The sequence below is a fragment of the Nomascus leucogenys genome, chromosome 4 (genome assembly GCF_006542625.1).
Source record: "Nomascus leucogenys isolate Asia chromosome 4, Asia_NLE_v1, whole genome shotgun sequence".
NCBI classification, from domain to species: Eukaryota; Metazoa; Chordata; class Mammalia; order Primates; family Hylobatidae; genus Nomascus; species Nomascus leucogenys.
In genome coordinates, this window is record NC_044384.1 from 43625068 (window position 1) to 43649411 (window position 24344).

General features: G+C 48.3%; 1 protein-coding gene and 1 long non-coding RNA gene across 2 annotated transcripts in view; one reads left to right on the plus strand and one right to left on the minus strand.

The window, feature by feature from the left end:
* MOCOS (molybdenum cofactor sulfurase) overlaps positions 1–16187 on the minus strand; it is a 75395-nt gene extending 59208 nt beyond the window's left edge. Inside the window, exons 1-5 of the mRNA XM_030810101.1 lie at positions 16003–16187; positions 8333–8422; positions 4932–4998; positions 3364–4005; positions 518–594 (exon numbers count right to left, since the gene is read on the minus strand). Coding sequence (XP_030665961.1) covers positions 518–594; positions 3364–4005; positions 4932–4998; positions 8333–8422; positions 16003–16150 — 1024 coding nt within the window. The 5' untranslated portion in view covers positions 16151–16187. The remainder of the gene's footprint in view (positions 1–517; positions 595–3363; positions 4006–4931; positions 4999–8332; positions 8423–16002) is intronic.
* Positions 16188–16253: 66 nt separating this feature from the next.
* Positions 16254–23585, plus strand: LOC105739666. The gene is made up of 2 exons (XR_001115626.2): positions 16254–16454; positions 23196–23585. It is a non-coding gene; the product is annotated as an uncharacterized LOC105739666 (long non-coding RNA).
* Positions 23586–24344: the final 759 nt, after the last annotated feature.

Genomic DNA, 24344 nt, shown 5'->3' on the forward strand with positions numbered 1-24344 from the left:
TCATGTGAAGACCATCGGCAGACACAGTGGTTGGGTGCTCATGGTTAGGCATCAGTATGACCTGGGTTAAATCCTTGCCCTCCTGGTTTCCAGCTCCCTGGCCTGGAAGGTGTTTAACCTCTCTGAGCATCAGCTTATTCATAGGCAGAGCTCCCCCGTGGGGCAGTGGGGAGGACCCAGAAAGGCAAGACCAGGTAAAGGCCTCAGGATCTGTAACCATTCCCAGGACCCAGGGAGGCTCCTGTCATTCTGTGAAGCTAGCAATCTCCTGATTTGGAATGTCTTCTACCTGTTACAATGTTATTTTAGCTGAAAAAAACAAAAAACAATCCAAAAGCCCCACCTCATTCTCTTGCTTTCTGAAGTGGTTTTGAAGTTACTAGGAATCAAATTTAACTGCATGGAGGGCCAGTCACTTCCACAGACTCTCTCTGTTTCACCTGAATCACACCTGTGCCAGAGCTCCCTCAAGGACACAACAGGAGCAAATTCCACAGGGATAGAAACATCCACTGACCTGTGAGGCGCTCTAGGGTGTCAAATCCATGTTTTAGCGCAATAACATCAAGGAATGAGATGGTGCCATCTTCAAACCTATAACCACGGGGTGAGGAGAACAGGTCAAGCTGTGGTCAAAACAATCCATGTGCATTTAGTGGTATATAATGAGCTTTAGATTTTAGGCTTAGCTGTTGATATGGTTTGGCTTTATGTCTCCACCCAAATCTCATCTCTAATTGTAATCCCCAGGGGTTGAGGGATGGACCTGGTAGGAGGTGATTGGATCATGGGGGTGGTTTCCCCCTTGCTGTTCTCATTTCCTGATAGTGAGGGAGTCCTCATGAGATCTGATGGTTTTATAAATGGTAGTTCCCCTGGGCTCTTCTCTGTCTCTCCTGCTGCCTTGTGAAGAAAGTGCCTGCTTCCCCTTCCACCATGATTGTAAGTTTCCTGAGGCCTCTCCAGCAATGCAGAACTGTGAGCCAATTAAACCTCCTTTGTTTATAAATTACCCAGTCCTGGGTAGTATCTTTATAACAGTGTGAAATTGGACTAATACTGCTGTAATCTATTAATACCTTCCCTCTGCTGTCTTACAAAACATTGCTTTCCCCTTCAGGATGGGGGGACTTTGTACACCAAGACCTGTCCAGCTGCCTCTGGCCCTGACCCACTCTGCAGTTTTCTTGGGCTGCTCTAAATTTCCTAGGGTGGCCAGGTGCAGTGGCTCATGCCTATTATCTCAACACTTTGGGAGGCCCAGGTGGGAGGATCACTTGAGGCCAAGAGTTTGAAACTACCTGTCTTGTGCAACACAGCAAGACCCCATCTCTACAAAAAAATTTGTTAAACTAGCCAGTTATTAATTGATTGACAATTATTTATTGATCAAATACTTAATAGATTATTTCTTAAAATAAAAGAGGAGTCTTTTGCTTCTGTCAAGGGATGTACTTCACTGAGTTATAAAATACATAAAGTTGAGAACATAGTCAAGGTACTTATTCAATAAACCTTTAGGTTGAGCATTAAATCTCTTGAGTTCTAGTCCTAAGTTCACAAGAAAAAAAATTGGCTTATAATGGTAAATAAATAAATTCAGCTTTCTGGGAATGTTGGCGTGTCATCTGTTGTAAAGTCATCTACCTGAATCAAAGGACAGAGGTCTGATCCCCCTCAGTCCATCCGTGCCCTGGCCCCCAGTGAGCTGCCCCACTTCTCCTGGCCTTCAGGTACCCTTATTGGCCAAATTAAATTTGAGGTGTTGATTTGTTCTGCCTGTAACTTACATTATGTTATGCCTGTCATTCTTTTCTCATTTGGTTCTGTTACATGGTAAATTATGACACTTGGAGTCAAAAGGTTTTACATGAACATTCCTGTTTTAGAAGCCCCCCAACTATGGGCAAGTCCTAAATAAAAGAGACATCAAATAGCCTCCTAACACTGATCCCTACCATTCTGATACTTCACCTATGTTAGCTCTAAAAGGACAGTATTATCATTTCTCTCTCTTTTTTTTTTTGAGACAGAGTCTTGCTCTGTCACCCAGGCTAGAGTGTAGTGGGCATGATCTTGACTCACTGCAACCTCCGCCTCCTGGGCTCAAGCAATTCTCCTGCCTCAACCTCTTGAGCAGCTGGGATTACAAGCACCCACCACCATGCTCAGCTAATTTTTGTGTTTTTAGTAGAGACGGGGTTTCACCATGTTGGGCAGGCTGGTCTCGAACTCCTGACCTCATGATCCGCCCACCTTGGCCTCCCAAAGTGCTGGGATTACAGGCGTGAGCCACCACACACCGACCCAATATTATCATTTCTACTTTACAGAAAAAACATGAGGTGCAGAGAACAAGTCACATGTCCCCTTGCTGGTGTGCAGTGGAGTGGGGACTCATTCCCCAGTGGTCCAGCCTGAGGCCTACACATCTAACACTGACTCTATTGTCAAGGCCATGGCCCTACTTGCAGGACCCTTGAGTCTGTGTGGGGTCTGTGGGGGATCTAAAGCCCTTCCCAACTATGCGCCAGGCCTTCTCTGGACCCTGTAGGTGATTAGTTGCCTACCCAACCCTGTGTCCCCAGTGTTGACCCAGCAGAACCCTGGATCAGCCACCATTTTCAGCCTTGACACACTCGACCTTACAAGTCCCAGCTGTCACCATCTGAAAGATTCCTGAGCATAACCCACACCACCTGCCCTTGCAGCCTGGGGATGAGGTATATGCCAACAACCCAGGCAGAGGCCTCTGGCATTTGAGGGCAAGTGACAACCTGCACCCAGACTCCCTCTGTAACTCACTCACAGTGGGGCTCATAGAGGTTGCTGCTAACACTGCCTCACAAGTCTGGGGGCCTCTGCTTTAACTGATTCCTCCTGCTAACTAGGTGCCAGGCTGAGCTGATCCTAGCTCCTGGAGAACCAGCTATGCTGTCAATGTGTGGGCAGACTTGTTCCAAACGGTGCCACCTTTTAAAGCCACTGGGTGCCACCTTTTAAGGCCACTGTTTCAACCGTTGCAACCTCTTGTCAGTGCTGAGGGCAAAGGCCTGGTAGCTCACCCTCCTTACCCCATGAGGGCCTTTTATCTCTCCTGTGTGCAGTTCTTATCTGCAGGCCCCAGTCGTCTCACAGCTCTGGAGAAGCCTCTCAAATGGGGGCAGAGTTCACTGAGCCACCTGTGTCACCTCCAGTCAACCTCTGCCTCCCAGATCTGAGCCCTGCCATCAGCCTGTCCCTGCCAGCAACCTGAATTCTGCTGACCCCCAAAGCCAGACCCACCTCTTGCATAATCCTCCAGGAGAAACGGGCCAGACCCTACCTTGCTGAACTCTGACCCCTCCCCTGTGGCAAGGTTACCTTTGAGCTACCGACAGTCTCGGGATGTAGAAGTCTTCTCCTGCTAGGTACGCAGAGGCTGTGCCTCCTCCAAAGTAGGTCTTCCTCAGTAGAGGAGCCGCATGATTATGGACCAGCAGAGCGCCCAGGCCTGTAGGAAACCCGAAGATCTTATAGAAGGAGATGGGGACAAAGTCGGCCTGGTGAGCTGACAGGTCCAAAGGCGAGGTGCTCACGTAGGAGGCTGCATCAAGCAGCACAAACCACTTCCCAGGCGTGCTCACAGGGCGCAACCGCCCAGACTTGACCTCTTTTATCCAGGACAGGGGGTATCTGACTCCAGAAAAGTTACTCTGAGCTGGGTAGCAGAAGAGATGCGGCAGCTGGCAGTCTGGGTCGCTGGCTGAAGCACCACGTTCCTCTGCAGACCACAGGTCCTCTGGCCTGACCGGGGTGGACATGACATTTATAGCCATGGTCACGTTCCTCATACCCACTACGGAGGTGTGGCTGTCGGTGAGGTAACAGAAGTGACTCCCACTGCTCTCTGGGCCCTGGGACACCCACGGAAAGGCCTCTGCCACCAGTTTGAGAGCAGCCGTGCTCCCAGCAGTGAAGATCACAGTATAGTCCTCTGCGGTGGTGTGGAAGTGCGCCAGGATTCTGGAAGAAGAACAGCATCTCCGCAACCCCTGGATCTCAGCCCCAGCACTGAATATTTGCAGGCTGTTTTATTTCTATTAACTATGCCATCTCTACCTTAATGGATAGATAGGCTTTGCCACAGCTGTGAAATTAGGGCAGGGGCAATGGAAGCCGTGGGAACGAGTTCCAGTTGGCAAAATCCTCTTACCTCCCAAATATCACTGGATATCTCCAATTGGATATGTATGACAAAAATCCACAATAAACTTAATCAGAGTTGATACTACTCTCTCTCCTTGGTGCTTTCTACTTAACTCTAACATAAGAAGATTTACATAGTAATCAACCTATTTACATTGCTTTTAATTTTGGCAACCCTAATAGCAAAACAGTATCACTTTCAAATTTGGAATAACTTGAAATTGTGTGATTGGAAATTGTGTTAATAATTTTAAGTACCACCTGGAAATTTTTTGCCAGATACTGTTTTTTGTGTAGAAAGTATAGAGAGCTGTTTAACATACAAATACTAGTAAAAACGGGGAAAAGGGAAAAAAGACAGGAAGAAAACAAGATGCCTAATAAAACTTCTTATGAAAAGGAAAACCAGAGAAATAGTACTTTTCTTCTTTCTGAAAACAAGACCTAGGATCCTGGGTCACTCCCTGTCACTTTGGCACTGCAGAGTCTCTGGAGCCACACAGAACAGCTGTGTGCACCTCAGAGCCACCTACCTGTGCGTCTCATCTGCCCCACACTGCATCTACTCACCCCTGCCTTTCTGAGCTCTGACTCTGATGTTTCTCAACATGCATGCATTGCCTTTTAGCCAACTGTGATCCTCCTGAAACCAACTCAGAACTTTAGTGGGATGCAGGCAAGTCCTAGGAAGGAAGTCTGTCTGCCTAGGTATGCCCAGTCAGGCAGGTGTCCCTGATGCTTACCTGTAGCGCACCTGCTCCACAGTGTCATGGGTGAGCTTGCTGCTGATGTTCTGGCTGTGAGGATTACCTGGCAGGTTACAAAGACAAGGCCACCAAGTCACTACTTAGGGTCTCTTCCTTTGTGTTCCTTCTGAATCCACTCCCTGTTTCTCAAAAAGCATAACATAAAACTACCACATCACCTACCAATTCCACTCCTAGATTTCTACCCCTCAAAAATGAAAACATGTCTATACAGACTTGCATGTGAATGTTCATAGCTTTATTCAGAAAGTCAAATTCGGGAAACAATATAAATGTCCATCAGTGGGTGAACAGATAAACAAAATATGCTACATCCATAAAATAAAAAGTGATTTGGTTTTTTGCTCTGTCTTGCTCTGTCACCCAGGATGGAGGGCAGTGGCATGATCATAGGTCACTGCAGCCTCAAACTCCTGGGCTCAAGTGATCCTCCCATCTCAGCCTCCTGAGTAACTGTGACTACGGGTGTGCACAACTACACCTGGCTAACTTTTTAAAATTACTTTTTGTAGAGATGAGGTCTCTCTGTGTTGCCCAGGCTGGTCTTGAACTCTTGGGTTCAAGCAATCTTCCTGCCTCAGCCTCCCCAAGTGCTAGGATTACAGGCATGAGCCACTGTGTCCAGCCAGGGAAGTTATTTGCCAATAAAGAGGAACAAACTACTGGCCATGGCATGAAAGAACTTCAAAAGCATGATAAATGAAATACTCCAGACACAAGAATATACATAATGCATGAATCGATTTACATTAAATGTCCAGCAAAAGAATTGTAGAGATACAGAAAGTAGTAGATTAGCAATTGTCTGGGGCTGAGGGCAGCAACAAGGATTAGCTGTAATGGGCATGAAGGATCTTTTCGGGGGAATGAAAACATCTAACTGATGTATAGTGATGATTGCATCACTAGGTCAATTACTAAAAAATCATCATTGGACAACTGAAATAGATTTTTTTTTAAGAGAGAATCTTACTCTATCACCCAGGCTGGAGTACAGTGGCTGATCATAGCTCACTATAACCTTGAATTCCTGGGTTCAAGTGCTCCTCATGCCTCAGCCTCCTGAATAGCTAGCACAACAGGCGTGTGCCACCACACCTGGCTGATTTTTTAAATTTTTGTTTTTTGTAAAGATAGGCCCTTGCTATGTTGCCCAGGCTTGTCTTGAGCTCCTGGGCTCAAGCAATCCTCCCACCTTGGCCTCCCAAAGCACTGGGATTATAGGCCTGAGACACTGTACCCAGCTGGTAAATTTTATGATATAGTTAAAAAAAAAAATCTCTCCTTAGTAAAACCAAATGTGATCGGGAAGAGTATTATAGAGCTGGAAGTCAGCTCAGAAGCAGGTCAGTGCAAGAGTCTGTTCTTCATGTTCTGGACAGGTGGCTGTGGCTCTGTTTAACTTCAGAGAATGCAGAATACAGCCTCAGGAGGATGCCCTTTTCTCCAAGCATGAAGCAGAGCCATGAACGCCACTTAATCTAAGTCCTCACCTATTGCCCTGCAGATCCCACCACCACTACTGATACCATTCCTGCAGAAATAATTGATCCCAGCCTCCAAATATGCGAAGGGGGCCACTGTGCTGCCCTTAGCCATCCACTCTCAAGGAGGAAGGCCCCCCTCCCAATTTCACTCTTCCTCTTAACTTCTAGTTTGGCTCCCTTCCCGGTGTCCTCACCAAATGTGTCCCAGAGTATCATGACCTCCCTCAAACTTAACCCCCAGACAGGCCTTGGTAGGGCCTGACCTATAAGACCAGGCACCAGCATTTCTCAGGAGCTACATGTGCTCATTAACGCAGAATTTGCCCTTTAGTTTTAGATTTTTTTTTTCCTCCAAAATACACTGAAAGATTGCACTGGATTTCTGGCCACTGCAGCTACCGCATGTTCTGTTTCCACATTGCTAGTAACCTGTGGGACCTGGTAATTATCCTCATTGCCTTTTCTCTGCTTGGCTTTAGTGCTGCATCATTAGCACCACCTGCAATCTCAACTCTGCCATCTCTCAGGCTTTCCCATAGTTATGGCTCTTGCAAAGGTCAAAGAAGGAGAATTACAAGACCCTTTGCAAATTGCAGATTAAAATCAAGATAAATCCCTCCTTGGCACCTTCCCAGAAGACTGTTCCCCAGAACAAATATCTGCTGGCTGCCCGGAGCCAAAATCCAAACCCCTTAATGTGGCATAACAGAAGTATCCTGAATCGAGGCACTCTGGTGGAGGCTAAGGGCTTGGGCTCTGGAGCTAAACTGCCTGGAAACCCAGCTTCTAGCTCCCCCAAGCTCCAGTCCTTCCTGTGCAGCCTCAGGCTAGTTACTTGCCTTCTCTGGGGCGCCACTTCTTCACCTATAAAACAGGAGTGATACCAGAACATATATCTCTTGGGTTGTTGTGAGGCTGAAGAGAGAAAGCTCATAGCGAGTACCTGATAAATGTTATTTATCGTTATTCTCATCACAAATATTACAATTACTACTGCCACTATGATTTCAAATTCCCTTTCCAAAGTATGTGAGATCATGTTGTGCTGCTAATAAATGCCACTGATGACAATGCCATTGCTCCTAGAACAAAGATCAAGCATCTACAATGCCCTGCACTGGCTTCTTCTCCCTCCCTCCCCATTCGGACCTCTCCCACTCTTCTCCCTTCCGTGTTCCTGGACTAGCTCCTGAAACCACTACAGGATCTTGGCTCGGGCTGTTACCCTGCCTGCTCACACTTCTCCCCCTCTTGTCTGAGTGGATTCTGGCTCATCCTCCAGCATCCACTCCACTCCAAAGGAAGCTTTCCCTGACATGCACAAGCCAACCTCACTGTCACTGCAGATACAGGCTGGCCTGGAACCAGGCACCTTTTGTCCATAGTCTTTCACGCAGTTGGTAATCACATTTATTTGGAGTTCACTTAAGGTCTTGTCTTCCAGGACTAGATCACAGTGTCCAAGAAGAAAGGGATGTGTTTATTTTGCTCCCATTATAGCACTGTGCCCCACACATCGTAGTGGCTCAGTGAACAGTTATAGAGTGAATGACTGAATTAACATCCCTCCTGCCGCCCCACTCTCTGCACTGTACAGGGTCACTCACCACCACCAAACACAGCAACTTTGAATCTCTGTGCCCTTCCTAACACTGGCGCCTTCTTCTGGTAGTAACCTGTGTGTCTGTCCCTGAGCCAGCTCCCTCCCTCCCGGCCACATGTTTACAGTACAGAATGACCCAGGGTGCTTGCCTGGCCCCTATCTTACATGGGGCTTATTCAGCTTTTTGTGGTCAGAACAGTCCTGGTCTATTAATCCAACATTTAATATGCGTAGGTATATCAGCTGCATGTAGTTGACTAAAACCTGTTTCAGGCGTTTTTCTTTACCATAAGTGTTTTCCATGAGATCACTAGTGAAGCTTTCGAGCTGGCTCTGGGAGAACAAGGTGGCACCCGCATGGTCAAGGTAGACAGTTCCTGAAAGAAAACAAAATAAAGCTGCAGGTTGTTTTTCATAGGTATTTCATTCCTTTTACCTGAATCTGGTTTGTGTAAACCCAACTGATGCCATCTAATGCGTGTAGACGTAACACCAGGCCACTGACTTGAGCCCAGTGCCTCTTGATATGTGCCTCTTAATCCAAGTGTAGGCATGAGCAGTGGAAGGACTGCACTTCTAATGCTGAAGGACTTTTAAAGCCCTGAGAGAGCCCTCCTGATTAATCAGCTCCCTTCACTCTTTTGTGAACCTGGAACAGCATCCCACACAGAGAAGGCGCCCAGCAGACATTCGTGATGAATAATGGCAAAGCTGTTTCACACTGTCACTCACAACCTATTCTGGAGGTTCTGGGAGGATTCCCTGAGGGGAGAGCCCTGATCCTACTTTCCCACACTGCTCTGCACCCCTCAACACTAATGCAGCTGCAGAGCTTCCAAGAATACAAAGAATGCAAATGATCCTTCCAGCCTCTCTCAGAGAGAAATGCAAATTTAGATGAAAATGAGATACCGTGATTTACTGATCAGATTGGCAGAGATCAGTGGTTGGATTCCTCACTGTGTGAATGAAGCTGTGGCGAAACAAGCTCACTGGTACATGGCTGGTAGGAGGGTACACAGGTACACCTTCTTTATGCTCAGCAATTTGGCAACATCAGTTCACTCTTTAAAATGTACACACCATTTTGACCTAGCAATTCCACTTGCAGGAATTCATCTTACAAATACCCATACTTTTGTGGAATGACCTGAATATAAGGATATTCAATGAACTACTGCCTGCAATAGCAAAAGATTGGAAACAAATATCCATCAATGCGCTTTTAAAATAAACATTGTACACTAATAATAAGTACTGACACGAAACAAACTCTGAGATACACTTTCAAGTACATATAATATGAAGAGATCCATTCATTCACTTATCAAATATTTTGTTTTGTGTAGAATGGGTTGTTTTATCACAGCTTTATTGAGATATAAAATTCACTCTCTTAAAGTATACAATTCGGTGATTTTTAACATATTCATAAAATTACATAAATACCACCACTAATTTTAGAATATTTTCATTCATCCCCAAAAGAAATCCCATATCATTACCAATCACTCCCCAATGCCTCCAATCCCAGCCCTTGATAACCACTAATCTACTTTCTGCTTCTCTAGATTTGCCTGTTCTGAACATTTCATGTAAAAGGAACCATACAATATGTGGCCTTTAGTGTCTGACTTCTTTCACTTAGCATAATGTTTTCAAGGTACATCCACATTTTAGCATGTATCAGAACTTCATTCCTTTTATGGCAGAATAGTATTCCATTGTATGAATATACCACATTTTATTTATCCATTCATCTACTGAGGAATATTTGGGTTGTTTCCACTTTTGTGTATTATAAATGATTGCTGCTATGAATACTGGTGTACAAGTTTTTGTGTGGATGTGTTTTCTCTCATTTGGTGGGTTGTACTTTCACTTTCTTGATGGTGTTCATTGAAACATACAAGTTCTAACTTTGATAAAATCCAATTTGTCTATTTTTGTTGTTGTTGCATTTTTGGTGTCATAAGAAATTATTGTCTAATCCAACAAGGTCCTAGTGATTTATGCTTATGTATTACTCTAAGAATATTACACTTTTAGCTGTTTCATATTTAGGTCTTTGATCCATTGAGTTAATTTTGAATGCAGTATGAGGTAGGGGTCCAAGTTCATTCTATTGCATGTTGATATCCAGTTGTCCCAATATCACTTATTGAAGAAGTTATTTCCCTCGTTGAGTAGTCTTGGTATCTGTTGAAAATCAATTGGCCATGGACATATGGGTTTATTAAATTAAAATTCTATTTCATTGTTCTATATGTGTATACTTATGCCAATATCACACTGTCTTCATTCTGTAACTTTGTAGTAAGTTTCGAAACTGGAAAGTGTGATTCCTCCAACTTTGATCTTCTTTTTCAAAATTGCTTTGAGGTCAGGTGCGGTGGCACACACTGTAATCCCAGCACTTGGGGAAGCCGAGGCGAGTGGATCATTTGAGGTCAGGAGTTCAAGACCAGCCTGGCCAACATGGTGAAACCCCATCTCTACTACAAATACAAAAATTAGCCAGGTGGTAATGGCGTGCGCCTGTAATCCCAGCTACTTGGGAGGCTGAGGCAGGATAATCACTTGAGCCTGGGAGGCAGAGATTGCAGTGAGCTGAGATTGCGCCACTGTACTCCAGTCTTTGTGACAGAGTGAGACCCTGACTCAAAAAATAAAATAAAATGATTGCTTTGGCTATTCTGAGTCACTTGCATTTCTATATAAATTTTAGAATCAGCTTGTCAACTTCTGCAAAAAGGCAGCTGGGATTTTGATAGGAATTTCATTGAAGCTGTATATTAATTTGGGGATTATTGCCATGTTAACAATATTAAGTCTTCCAACCCATCAGTACAGGATATCTTTCCATTTATTTAGGTCTTCTTTAATTTCTTTCAATGATGTTTTACAATTTTCAGCGTATGTGATACTTCTTTTGATAAATTTTTTCTGTGTATTTTATTATTTTTGATGCCTTAGGAACTGTTTTTCTAATTTCATTTTCATAGTATCTATTGCCAATGTATAGAAATTGAACTGATATTTGCATATTGATCTTGTATCCTACCACTTGGCTAAATTTGTTTTTAAATTCCCATAGTTTTGTGTGTGGATTCCTTGAAATTTTTTATACACAAAATTACATTATTGGCAAGTAGAGATAGTTTTAATTCTTTCCAATCCGGATCCCTTCTATTTTGTTTTCTTGCCTAATTGTCCTAGCTAGAGCCTCCAGCACAATGTTGAATAGAAGTGGTGAGAGCAGGCACTTTTGTCTTGTTTCAAACTCAGGATGAAAGTTTTCAGTCTTTCACCACTAAGTATGATGTTAGCTGTGGGGGGGGTTGGAGATAACCTTTATCAGTTGGTTAATTTTTCCTTCATTCCTAGTTTATTGAGTGTATTTGCATTCAAGAAATATTTATTGAGCACCTACTACGTGTCAGGCATTGTTCTAAGTGCTGGGGACACAGCAATGAACAAAATAGAAGCTAGCATGATAATGGCAGAGAAAGACCTTAAACAGGCTGGGCGCGGTGGCTCACGCTTGTAATCCCAGCACTTTGGGAGGCCGAGGTGGGCGGATCAGGAGGTCAGGAGATCGAGACCACGGTGAAACCCCATCTCTACTAAAAAAAAATACAAAAAAATTAGCCGGGCGTGGTGGCGGGCGCCTGTAGTCCCAGCTACTCGGAGAGGCTGAGGCAGGAGAATGGCGTGAACTCGGGAGGCAGAGCTTGCAGTGAGCCGAGATCGCGCCACTGCACTCCAGCCTGGGCGACAGAGCAAGACTCTGTCTCAAAAAAAAAAAAGAAAGACCTTAAACAAACACAAACTATGTCAAGTGGTGAGACATATGGCTCGTGTGTGTGTGTGTGTGTGTGTGTGTGTGTGTTTTAAGTGTACTGGATACAGTGACTCATATCTATAATCCCAGGATTTTGGGAGGCCAAGGCAGGAGGATTGCTTGAGGCCAGGAATTTGAGACCAGCATAAGCAACATAGTGAGACCCCATCTCTTAAATAGCCAAGCATGGTGGTGCCCACCTGTAGTCCCAGCTACTTGGGAGGTGGAGGCAACAGGATAGCTTAAGCCCAAGAGGTCAAGGCAGCAGTGAGCTATGATCATGCCACTGCATTCCAGCCTGGGTGACAGAGCAAGTCTCTGTCTCAAAAAGTATGCACATGCACACGTAAATATGGATAACCACTGGAAAGATACACAAGACATGAGTGACAGCAACTGACTCTGAAGTGCCCACAGTGGCTGCAGCTGGCGTGAGAGGGAGGCTCCCTGGCAATTCTTCACCCTCCTTTGGCAACTTTTGAATCCGATACCATTAAATGTTGTATCAGTCCATTCTCACATTGCTTTAAAGAACTACCTGAGACTGGGCAGTTTATAAAGGAAAGAGGTTTAATTGACTCACAGTTGCACAGGCTGTATAGGAGGCATAGCTGGGGAGGCCTCAGGAAACTTTACAACCTTGGTGGAAGGTGAAGCAAGCACATCTTCATATGGTGACAGGAGAGACAGAGAGAGACAGAGAGAGAGAGAGAGAGAGAGAGAGAGAGAGAAAGCGCTTGTGAAGGGGCAGGTGCTACACACTTTTTATCTTTTTTTTCTTTTCCTTTTTTTTTTTTTTTGAGAGATAGGGTCTTGCTCTGCCACCCAGGCTAGAGTTGCAGGAGCTCAATCTCGGCTCACTGCAACCTCCACCTCCTGGGTTCAGCCTCCCAAATAGCTGGGATTACAGGCATGTGCCACCACACTGGGCTAATCTTTTTATATTTTTAGTAGAGACTAGGTTTTGCCATGTTGGCCAGGCTGGCCTCCCAAAGTGCTGAGATTACAGGTATGAGCCACTGCACCTGGCCAAAGAAAGTTTTTTTTTTTTTGGAGACAGGGTCTCACTCTGTTGCCAGGCTGGAGTGAAGTGGCGCAATCTTAGCTCACTGCAGCTCTAACTTCCCAGGCTCAAGCAATTCTCCCACCTCAGCCTCCTCAGTAGCTAGGACTTTAGGCATGAGCCACCATGGCTGCCTAATTTTTGTATGTTTTGTAGAGACGGGATTTCACCATGTTGCCCAGGCTGGTCTTGAACTCCTGGGCTCAAGTGATCTGCCCACCTCAGCCTCCCAAGTGCTAGGATTACAGGCTTGAGCCACCATACCCAGTTTGCGCTACACACTTTAAACAACCAGATCTTGTGAGAATGCACTCTCATGAGAACTGCAAGGGGGAAATCCACCCCCTTGATCCAATCACCTCCTACCAGGTCCCTCCCCCAACATTGGGAATTACAATTCAACACGAGATTTAGGTGGGGACACGGAGCCAAACCATATCAAATGTATGAGCTAGTCCAAAAAGATACTTTTAGAACAATGTTCGCTTTTACTAAAGATTCAGAAATACAAAGGTACCAAACCAAAAGAAAGGCTTTTGTTCACCCAGGCATCAAGGCCACAGATGAGACCTGGAAGCTGCTGGGGAGCATCTCACACTGTGCCACAGTCTTCTGCAGTGCCAAGTAGCTATTGGAGAAGAAGATGCTTTGGCTTTTGGTCCAATGGTTAATTTTGCAGGAAAAACAAAAGGGTGGGAAAGCTGTGTTAAATCACGCATAGATGTGATGTTAGGAGAAAGTCAGGCAGCATAGGGGTTAATGGTACAAAATCCAAGTCAATCAACCCAGACTTGAATCCTGGCTCCACCAGTAGCCATTCGGGGCCCCTGTTCCTTCACCTGCAGATAGGACAAAGGTTAAATGAGCTGGTGTATGGCAGCACCCAGTCCAATGCTCGGGACACAGGTGTAGCTGTTATTAGAAACAGGTGAATGACCCCAAAGTTAAATGGCATCAGACCTTCTTCAGGAAAGAGAATTCCAGGGTCAGCTCTAGGTCATCCCCCTCCAGTTCTCATTCCAGCATGGTGAGTGGTCATGATTCAGCACGAAGGCTTCCAGAGACCCTTGACACACATCGGTATATTTAATATGCTCTCTTCACAAAGGCAATGAAGTTCCCATCCAAATCGTTAGGTAACACATTTCAGCACTTAAAGCTTAAGCGTTTAATTATTCTGAGCTACCACTTAACCAGAGTAATTCTCCAATTGGCAGAAAAACTTCATGAGGGGAGAGGAGGAATGAGAAAGAGGTGATATTATTTTGGTTTGTTTTTTCCTTCCCTCTCTCTGGCTTGTTTCTAGGAGGAAAAACAAGCGGACATGTTCCAAGACTCCCAGCAGTGGGAGGGGCATCAGATTAGTGCACAAATGTCTGCTTTAACTGTAATTTAGAGGAAATACAGGGAACTTGCATTAAATAAAAGATGCCCACAACACTACCAGACATACAGTAAGCAGTAACGAGTTCTGAGGGCCAGCCTGGCTGACACATTCCAATTTTGCATTTGAGGGGAAAAGTACCGTTCTCTGAGGGACAAGAGTGAAACCAGGAGGGGACCAGAATATAGCTCCACTTTCCCAGGGTAGCACTGAAGGGAGAGGTTGGCCAATAGTGGGCGTGAGAGATCACAGCTGGAAGAGATTTAGGGGATTAAGGAGGTGTGGTGCTGACATAATTATTCAGGTAGCCTTGAAGAGTTGCTTCAAAGAATGGAGAGCCTCCCTCCCCAGCACATGTAGGCATTCATAGTACCCGTCTATTTCTGAGTGGTAGGAAATTTCCATGATTAATAGTTGAGAGAGAGAGAGAATACGAAAGAAGGGTGAGGAGCTGTCTCCAGCAGGTGACCCTGCGAGAGGGAAGGATGAGGAGTGAATAGAGAGGCTGGCAGAAGGCACCCCCATCTCCCTCCTGACTCTCCCTACTTAGGAAGCCAGAGGAGACACACAGGAGGAGGCCACAGTTCTCACAGCCCCCAAAGGGAAAACACAGTTACCCTCCACAACACCAGGAAGTGACCCAAAGCGCTGAAATCAGCTACCCGAGTAGTGAAACCTAAGTCATGGCTGCTGTTCTGCCCCCAGAAGGGGAGCAGTCACCAGTTGTTCATCGCGACAGAGCAGATGCACTCAAACCCCGGTGCCCTGTGCCAAGATGTGCCCACTTCACCTGCAGACCCTCCTTGACCGTCCGGCACGCGGCTCTGGGGCTTGAAGCCCTGCAGCCAAAGTCCCTGGCAGAGGGATGAGTCACGACCTTGGGCCCCGGCAGCAGAGGGCTGGGTCGGCCAAGGCCAGATGGAGCTTGATTTGCAATTTCATCAGCCTGTTCCCTTCTGAGGAAAGGCACGATGTGATCTTGGTCTTCTTGTCTAATTCACAGACTCGCCCTGTTCTTAAAGGTGAAATTGCACTGTTTGCTAATTCTTCTAGTCCCCCAGAGAACTGGAGCTCAGAGGGATTGTTCTGACGCTGCAAGAGTGAGGAAAATGAGGTTTCGAAAATCAAAGCTGAATACAGGCTATCCCAGAGGAGTCTGCAGAGCGCAGCCTCGGCAGGCCCCAACCAGGAGGCCTTGGCCTCTGGGTCCCAACCTGGCGCGCCGGCAGAGGTGCTGTCCCAGCCAGGGCGCTGGCGGCCCACGCACCGCTCCTACCTCGGGCAGACATCCGAAGGGTCACGGCCGCTAGACATGCTGGCTTTTGCAATCCCGGCCCCAGCAGGCCCTTTAGAGTGAGAGGTCTCCCGCAAGAGAGGGCAAGAACCATCCTAAGCCCTGCTCGCGGAGGGCGGGAAAAGGAGAAGACGGCTAGGTTGGTCCTGCCCACTGGAAAGTCTGAAGAGTAAGAGTAGCAAGAAGCTTTGGGGCTGCAGGTGGGACCTCAGGCAGCCGTGTCTACGAAGAGGACTCGTGGACACGTCCCTCCTGGAGTTTCGATTCAAAATGTGCCCCAAATGAGGTAGCGCCGCTCTCACTAGGAGCAAAAGATCCGTCCACGTCGGTTCCAGAAACCTCGTGTCCCCCAAGCCTGCCCGCCCGCCTCACCTGCCAGGCGGCCGAACTCGCGCGCCCGCAGCTCGCGCAGGCTGCCCGCGCCGTAGCCGTAGCCGTAGGCTAGCCGCGGTGCCCTCGGGTCCCGGGACCCCGCGAAGGCCCGCAGCTCCCGCCCTGACTCCGCCGCCGCGCCGGCCATGGCCTCGGCTAGTCCATCCAGGCTGGCGGGGCCCGGGAAGTGCGAGAAGCCGGCCCCCGGCGACTCCGCCCCCGCCGCGCCTCCCAGGCCGCCAGCCTCCAGCCTCTTGGAATCCGCAGCCTAGGTGTGGCGCCCCGGCCGGACTTTCACTTCTGGCCGGCCCTTTCCCCACCTGGGCGCGGGAGCGGGTGCCCGTCTTTAAACAACCTCTCGATGGGTCCCACGAAGATGTTTCCAGACCCTTGGAATGCCAAGTTCAAGTTTAGCTATGTCTTGCGGAGAGGCCGATGGAAGAAGCAACGAGGTGATCTTTCCTGCTCGGCATCAGCATCCTGGAACCCCGCGACCCTCCTCCTCGCAGGGGTCCCGGGACCCTCACCCTCTCAAGCAGGGACCGGCGTCTGGCGGGGGCGAGGGGTGGGGGCGTTCTCGGGTTGCTGCTACCCAGCGGGGCGTGTGCTTGCCGTTTGTTAGAATGCGGCTGAGCAAAGGGTAGAAAAGGGGAAAGATTAGGGATCCACGAGGCTAATAAATTCTCAGTGGCTGCACACTGTCGGAACCGGGAAGCTCCGGGGCTTCCCCCGGAGCGGGCCCAGCAGCTGGGATCCACGTGAGCTGAGCTTCCCCGCCCTCCCAACCGCGTACTGGGCCCTACTTCCTGCCCTTGCCTCCCCAACCCTGCATCCCGCCCCGCACTTCCCGCACGTGGGTGTGGCCGGGCCCTCTCTATTAAGGCAAGAGTGCCCTAGGACAAAGCCGCCCCTGTCCCGGACAGAGTGGAATAAGAGCGCCTCCTTCGATCCCCACTCGGGCCTGCACCCAGAGCACCTGGGACACAGCGGCTCTGTCTTGGAGACCAGGTGCCTCAATAGGGAGGGCCTAGCCAAACCTATGCGCCGGAAGTGCGGAGCGGGATGCAGGGGTGGGGCGGCAGGTGCAGGAAGTAGAGCCCAGGCATGCGGTTGGGGGGCGGGGGGAATCTCACGTGCGATCCCAGGTGCGGAACCCGCTGTTGGGAATGGGGTGGAAGCAAAACAGGTACTGCACGCACAGGCGAGGTGCCTCGTGGGGAATCGAATGTCAGGGATGGTGGACAGTGCGGATGGGCGGCAGGTGCTGGGGGCTCAGGGGAGATAACTCAGGCAGGCTCCGAGGAGAACCCAAGGCGGGCGACCAGGTGCAGGCGGCCCACAGGCCCTGGAGGTATACAGCGTGGGGACGAGGTGGGAAGGACGCCAGTGCCCCAAGAGCTCAACCTGTGCTGCATCCAGGCCAGCTGCCACCCGGGGTAAGGGCCGCAGATGCCCTAGGATCCTTGCTGATGCATGATGCATACCGGTGCCCAGCGTGAGAGCCATGGGAAGGCAGCATGCAGCCCTGGCCCTCCCGCCCAGGCCCCTGATACCAGGCCAGAGAAAGACCCGCCACTAAGAGCTCATTTCCCCCTGGCCGGAGACCCAGGGGTCTGTGGACTGCAGCGCTAGAGTCCATGCCCAGGTACCCGTATTCCTCAGTGGCCTCTGCCCACCGACCACCCCAGCTCTCTCCCTCACTGCTGAATAGCCAGGACCTTACTCGACAAACACCCATAGTTGTTCGAGGAGGAGTTAATATACTGATGGATATCAGTGCAGGATACTGATGCAGGCATTTGCTCATTGACATCACTGCCCACCCCACCATCTGCTTGCCTTCTGGCCATGCTTCAAGCAGGCACTTTGGATACTGGACTGTCTGTGAATGTGGCTTTGGGCAGCACTAATAACAAGAGCTAGTTACAGGGCCTCACTGTGTGCCAGGCACTGCACTGTGTACACTCTTACCTGTCCTGGTCGTTCAATGATTAAATATGCAGATCTAGGAGGTGGCTCTTACAGATGGAGAAGCTGAGGCAGAGAGAGGCAGAATAACTTGCACAAGGGCACACAGCTAGAAGACAAGCTAGCACCTGGGAAGTCAGTCTCCAGAGCCCAGGCAGGGAAGTGTGTTTTGCTAACTCTCTGGTGTGAGCCGCCCTGGTTCCCAGGGCCTCAGTTTCCCCATCTAAGTTGAGAGAGGGGTGGAGTTGGTCCTCCCAGCAGCTGTTCAATGTGTCAGTTCCTCACCCCTCCTTTTAAAGCCCTGCTTCCTGGTGAGAGTCTTCCCTAGGCCAGGGTTTCCAGGCATTCATTTGCATGAATCCCCTAGAGAGCCTATTCAAAGGCAGGTTCTGACTCTTGAGGTTCTGTGTTTCTAAGTAGCCCAGGTGATGCTGATGCCCCATTCACAAATGGCACTCTGAGGAGGGAGGTTGTAGGTCATTTCCCTCAGAATGTAAGGAGCACCTCTCCTCAAGGAGTTCTGCGGCCAACTAACAAACCACCAGTCCATAGGGGTGCTGCTTCAGACAAGCTCGCCTAGTGATGGACTGGAATAGGCCAAGTCAGTGCAGATCTCCTGAAGGTTATTAAAAATCACTGAGCTACCATTAATCAAGAAATACTTTAAAGCAGTTGGCTATGCCCATCTAGGGCACTGTGTGCTTGGGAGGGTGGATGTGAAGATACAGCCTACAGCTGAGTAGGAAAATTAACCTACACTAACCACAAGGCAATGTGGGCTGAGTGCCCAGGCAGCACTGGTTCAGGATACAGGTATAGGATTGCAAGAGAGGAAGTGGCTACTTCCTAGCAAGATACCCAGGGAAGGTAGCCCAAAGGAGGAAGCCTTTGAAGTGGGCCATAGCAGTGAGCCGGTCAAGATGGGAGGAGGAGTAGGGGATGTGAGAAACACTGGGCGTCTTGGCCTCTAATTGGCACCCTTAGGTGCATTTCACCAAGATTCCCTGGGCTGCTCCTACCAGTAAGAGACTATCAGAAGTCAGATTGCTCGCTCTCGCTCTGCCTTAAGCAGAACCTCTATCCCCACCAAAGAATGTCTGACCTGGGAGGAGGAGTGATCTCCTGAGCCCTGTGCTATAGGCTGCCATGGCCACCTCTCACCTGGTCCAGCTGCTGGCCTTGGAGCTTCCAAGCAACCTGAGCTGGTCCATGCTGAGATCCCAGGAGGCCAGCTTCTGCACCTAAAGTTTACAGCTAGGTAGGAAAACAGCTCTTCCAACTCCCATTTGCAGCCCTTTCTCACCTAAGAATTTGAAAAAGTATGTGTCTATAAGCCAGCTGGGCAGACAGGTGAGATGCCCTCAATTTTGTACTTTAAATCTCCCCCCATGTGAATCTTAGTCCCTGGTGCAGCTCACTGAGCCTGATTCCTTACCTCTTGATGATGCTTCCCCAAATCCCCTTGCTCCCAGGTTAACAACTCCCACCCCTAGCATCTCCTAGCAATGGGCTCCAATTGCAAGAACCAAGGTACTACATACAAAGCGTTCATTCATGTATTCTTTCATTCATTCATTCATTCATTCACTCACTCAGCAGAAGATGAATGAGTGCTTGTCAGAGTTAGGCTTGGAGTTGGCGGTAGACAAACAAGGAAAGGCAGGCTTTGGAACTAGAAAGTGCCCTGTGAGTGATTTAGGTAGAACTATCCAATGGCCATGACCAGATTGGATGAGCCTGTGAGAATTGGGAGCAGGAAAACCAGCTATAACCTCTTGCAACTGTCCAGGCTTGAAACACTAGAAGATTCACTTGAAAATTACTAGTGCTTTTGGCAGGGGCATTTATTCAGTGTTCACTGGGCAGCTGCGCCCTGCTGCAAACATGGTAGGCACTGAGAAGACAACAGTCAGCAAGGCAGTCTCTGTGCCTGAGAGGCTCCTGGGACGAGGAAGGAGATAGGTTCATAGTCAGGTCACCCCTCCAGGCTGCAGAGCGCTAGAGAAGAGTCCTTCCCACAAAGGTCCAGGCTTGGGGTAAAGAGCCTCCCAGACCTGGGGCTGCTGGGAGACCTGCCCAGAGGGTCCTGGAGGAGGAGGTGGGGGAGGGAGGGCAGCATTCCATACTCAAAGGTCTAGAGGTGCAAAAAGGCTCAGAGAATTCCAGATGCAGGACTTTTAATGAAGCTGGAGCACAGACTGCAGCTCTGTGGGGATAAATGCAATGGGGAGTGAGAGAAGTAAGAGGGGTCAGACTTTCTGGTACAGGGGAAAAAGCTGGCCTTGGTCTAAAAGGGACAGTAACACCCTAGAGTCTCCTCCTGAGAGTGGCTGGATCAGGGGTGTGCTTAGACCCCAGGCAGCAGTGGGGGAGGTGGGAGTGGGAAGGTTGCAGGCAGCCCTGCTGTCAGAGGCTGGGCAAAATTCCTGGCGAAGAGCAGTGAGGGCCTGGTCTGAGGCCCAGATTGTGCAGAAGTGATGAAATTCAGGGACTAATGGGACTAAGGACTGGCCCAAGGTGACTTGGTGCTGTCAGATTGGGAGACTGAGTGGACACAGGGAGTCTCAGGCATAGGGAGACAATATGGAACTCGGTTCAGGACATCTCGGTGGAGATTCAGGGCTCAAAAGGGACAGAGTGTCTGGGGTTGGAGACTTGAGTCATGTGAGGGGCTTGTGGACAGGTCATCTCAGGAGCTCTGAAGTGTTTAGGGAAAGAGGCCAGAGCCCTGGGGACAGTGGCACTTAAAGGGTCTCTGTCTCATGCCACAGGTGGGAAAGTTCAGTTAGAGAAGTGGGGACAGAGCCAGAAGAGAGCACCTTGGCAATATCTAAGGCCATAAGGCCAATTAGGACAAGGGTTAAACTTAAACAATTAGGACAGATTGTTAAACTTGTTGGGTAGGTGGTATGCAGTGGCCTAAGCAGGAACAGCTCTATTATCCAGGTGGGGATGGCAGCTCCACTATAATGGTCAAGTCCTAAATGGTAAGGGTAGAGGTTTCCCCACTGGCGAGCCCCCTGAAAACCTTGGCCTCCTAGTCTGGAAGATACTAGGTTGCTGCAAAAGTAATTGCGGCTTTTGCATCAAAATGGCAAAAACTGCAATTACTTTTGCACCAACCTACAGTTGGGGGCTGCAATTATGAGGGATCAAATTTCCCACCAAATATCAGGATAGGGATAGGTATGTCCAAGAAGGCTGAATTTGGTTTGGATAATGAAATTAACTTAAGTGTTTCCTACTAGAATAAAATGCACACTTTTCCAACAACGAGAGCTTACAGACCTGGATATCCTGGTACCTAGGAAGTCAGAAGAGGGCTGGCACAAGAAGCAGTGAGACAGACATAGCATTGGAGCAAGTTTATCTCCAAAGACTGGCAGAGTGCCCTGGTAGAAACTGAGAGCAGTGGAAAGAAAGATCAGAAACCCCAGGAAGCTCCCTCCCCTAGAGTGACACAAGACCTTTCCTGTGAATAGAAACGAAAAGGGCAGTTCAACATCATGACATGATTGGGAACAAGGCTCCATTATATCTAATGTTTGAAACAACCAAACCCACCAGTACTAGGCAGACCACAGGACTGAGAGGGTGGAGGGCCCAGAGCAGCAATCTTCCTGGCGCTGTCTTCCTGGGGGCTTGGCTTCTCCCATGTTCATTCGTGAGCAGGTCCACTGGGCCAGGCCAGCCCCTTCTTGGTCCCTTCTATGCTAGCACCTCCCTTTTACTCTTTGTCCCCTACCCCTTTAGCCACCAAGACAGGTATCTCAGATATTCTATTTACTGACTGGCAGATTACATTTGAGAACACTTCCTCCACCAGCCATCAGCATTGTCAAATTCATTCATCCCTGAATTCTGCAAATATGTGACAATACATATTTGCTGAATTCAGGGATGCTGTGGACAACAGGAAAACCATCTGATGCACAGGTGTTTAGGCTTTAGCAGGCTCGCATAGGGGGCTTGCATTGGTTGCCCATCCTGTATCCATTGGCCCCTCTGATTTTGCTTTGGAGAACCACCCCACATTAGAGCAGCTATGTGATCTCACTGGGACCTACTCTGCCTCTAGGCCAGCATAGGTGATCTCACAGCTTGTTACATCAGATGGGTGGGCCCAAGCCACTCAACATGTGGCTTTCCCCTGCCTACTGTGATTAGCTGAGGAATGGTCCAGTCAGAGTAAAGTTAGAGACTTAATGCTAAGAGTTATTTCCTTTGATATTAACAAGGAAAAAAGTAATGTAGGGGCTGTTTGCATTCCTCTTACGACAATGAGGGAGAACGGCCTCAGGGGAAAGCTGCCATGTGGCCAGGCATGGTGGCTCACCCCTATAATCCCAGCACTTCCAGAGGCCAAGACAGGAGGATGGCTTGAGCCCAGGAGTTTGAGACCAGCTTGGGCAACATAGTGAGGCCCTGTCTCTATTAAAAATAATAACGGGCCAGGCCCAGTGGCTTATGCCTGTAATCCCAGCACTTTGGGAAGCCAAGGTGGGTGGATCACCTGAGGTCAGGAGTTCGGGACCAGCCTGGCCAACATGGTGAAACCCCGTCTCTACTAAAAATGCAAAAATTAGCCAGGCGTGTTGGCGTGTGCCTGAAATCCCAGCTACTCAGGAGGCTGAGGCAGGAGAATCGCTTGAACCCAGAAGGTGGAGGTTGCAGTGAGCCGAGATCACACCACTGCACTCCAGCCTGGGCAACAAGAGCGAAACTCAGTCTCAAATAATAATAATAACAAAAGAAGAAGGCTGCCATGGAAAGCGCAGAGCTGAACAAACTAGAGAAAGGAAGGCAGAGCCCATATCAAACTGCACCTGAAGCCTATCCCACCACTGAATTTTTTTCAGTCATATGAGCCAGTAATTCCTTTGTGTTTGAGATGAACTTCCTTACAATAGAAGGCATCTACCTGACACAGCATAAAACATACACAAAAATAGAAGATAGAAGGTGACAAGTGCCATAAAAGAAAATTGGAATAAAATACTCCAGAATTCAGAGGAAAAAAAAAAAAAAGAATACTTGAGGGGTTTACCAAAGGCTTTATGGAGGTGACATGAGCTGAGCTTTATTTAATCATAATAGTACCAGATATAAATTACTGCTGTCTTATTTATATTCCAGGAACCAAACTAGTGTTTTTCATACATTGGCTCATTTAATTCTCAGAACAATCCTACACACTGGTTACTGTTGTTCTCCCTTTCTTCCAGAATGAAGCACCCCAGTTCTCTGCTGAGCACATGGGCATCTGCAATAAAGATTTAATTCCCTAGCTTCTCCTGAAGTTCAGTATGACCACAACACTAAATTCTACCCGAGGAGATTAAGCAAAATAATATGGGACTTCCAAGAAATGTTTTTAAAGTCAGGGGCAGGCCTTTCTTCATGCCTTCTTCCTCTTTGCTGGCTGGAATGCAAAGATCATGGCAGGAGGCCAAGCAGCCATACTGGAAGGTGAAAGCCTCAAACTGAGGGCGTCAGACAGCGAAATAAGAGCCTGGGTCCTTGGCCCTGTAGACATCTCCCTGCCCATCCTGGTCTGTCTGCCTTGACTCCTTTCATATGAGAGAAATAAACTTTTAACTTGTATAAACCAGAAAGAAAATTTTACAATTTTTTTTTCACACACAGTTGAATGGAAGCCAGACTCATACACTAATCTTATCTCCATTTTTAGAGATGAGGGGAACAGCTTGCCCACAGTGACAGCCAGTGTGAGCTGAGTTTCTGTTGCCCGACTTATTGAGGTTCCAACCCTCACCTAGACTGCCCTACGAAATACCTAGAACTTGGTTAGGAGAAAAGATAGAGGGGAAAATGTCAGCAAGAGCCAAAGACTAAGGGTAGCAGGGGGCAGAAGTGAGAGTGGGGAGTGAAAGGTGCTATAATTTCCCTATTCCACTGAGCAGGAAGAGGCTGCCTTTGCATCCCTCTGTGTTGGGGGGCAGTTTGGGGACAGTCGGTAGGCACCTGGCTGCAGGGGAGCTCCCGCAAGAGCAGCCTTTGTGGAGCTGTCCCTTCCACCCCAGGAGGAGCTTCTCGGACAAATGGCCTCTCTCCTTCACTCTGATGTTTTCACTCAGTACTGGGTCCCAGATTTTTTTTTTTTTTTTGAGATGGAGTCTCACTCTGTTGCCCAGGCTGGAGTGCAGTGGCTCGATCTGGGCCCACTGCAACCTCCTCCTCCTGGGTTCAAGAGGTTCTCCTGCCTCAGCCTCTGGAACATCTGGGATTACAGGCGCCCGCCACCATGCCCAACTAATTTTTTTTTTGTTTTTTTTTTTGTATTTTCAGTAGAGATGAGGTTTCACCATGTTGGCCAGGCTGGTCTCGAACTCCTGACCTTAAGTGCTCCACTC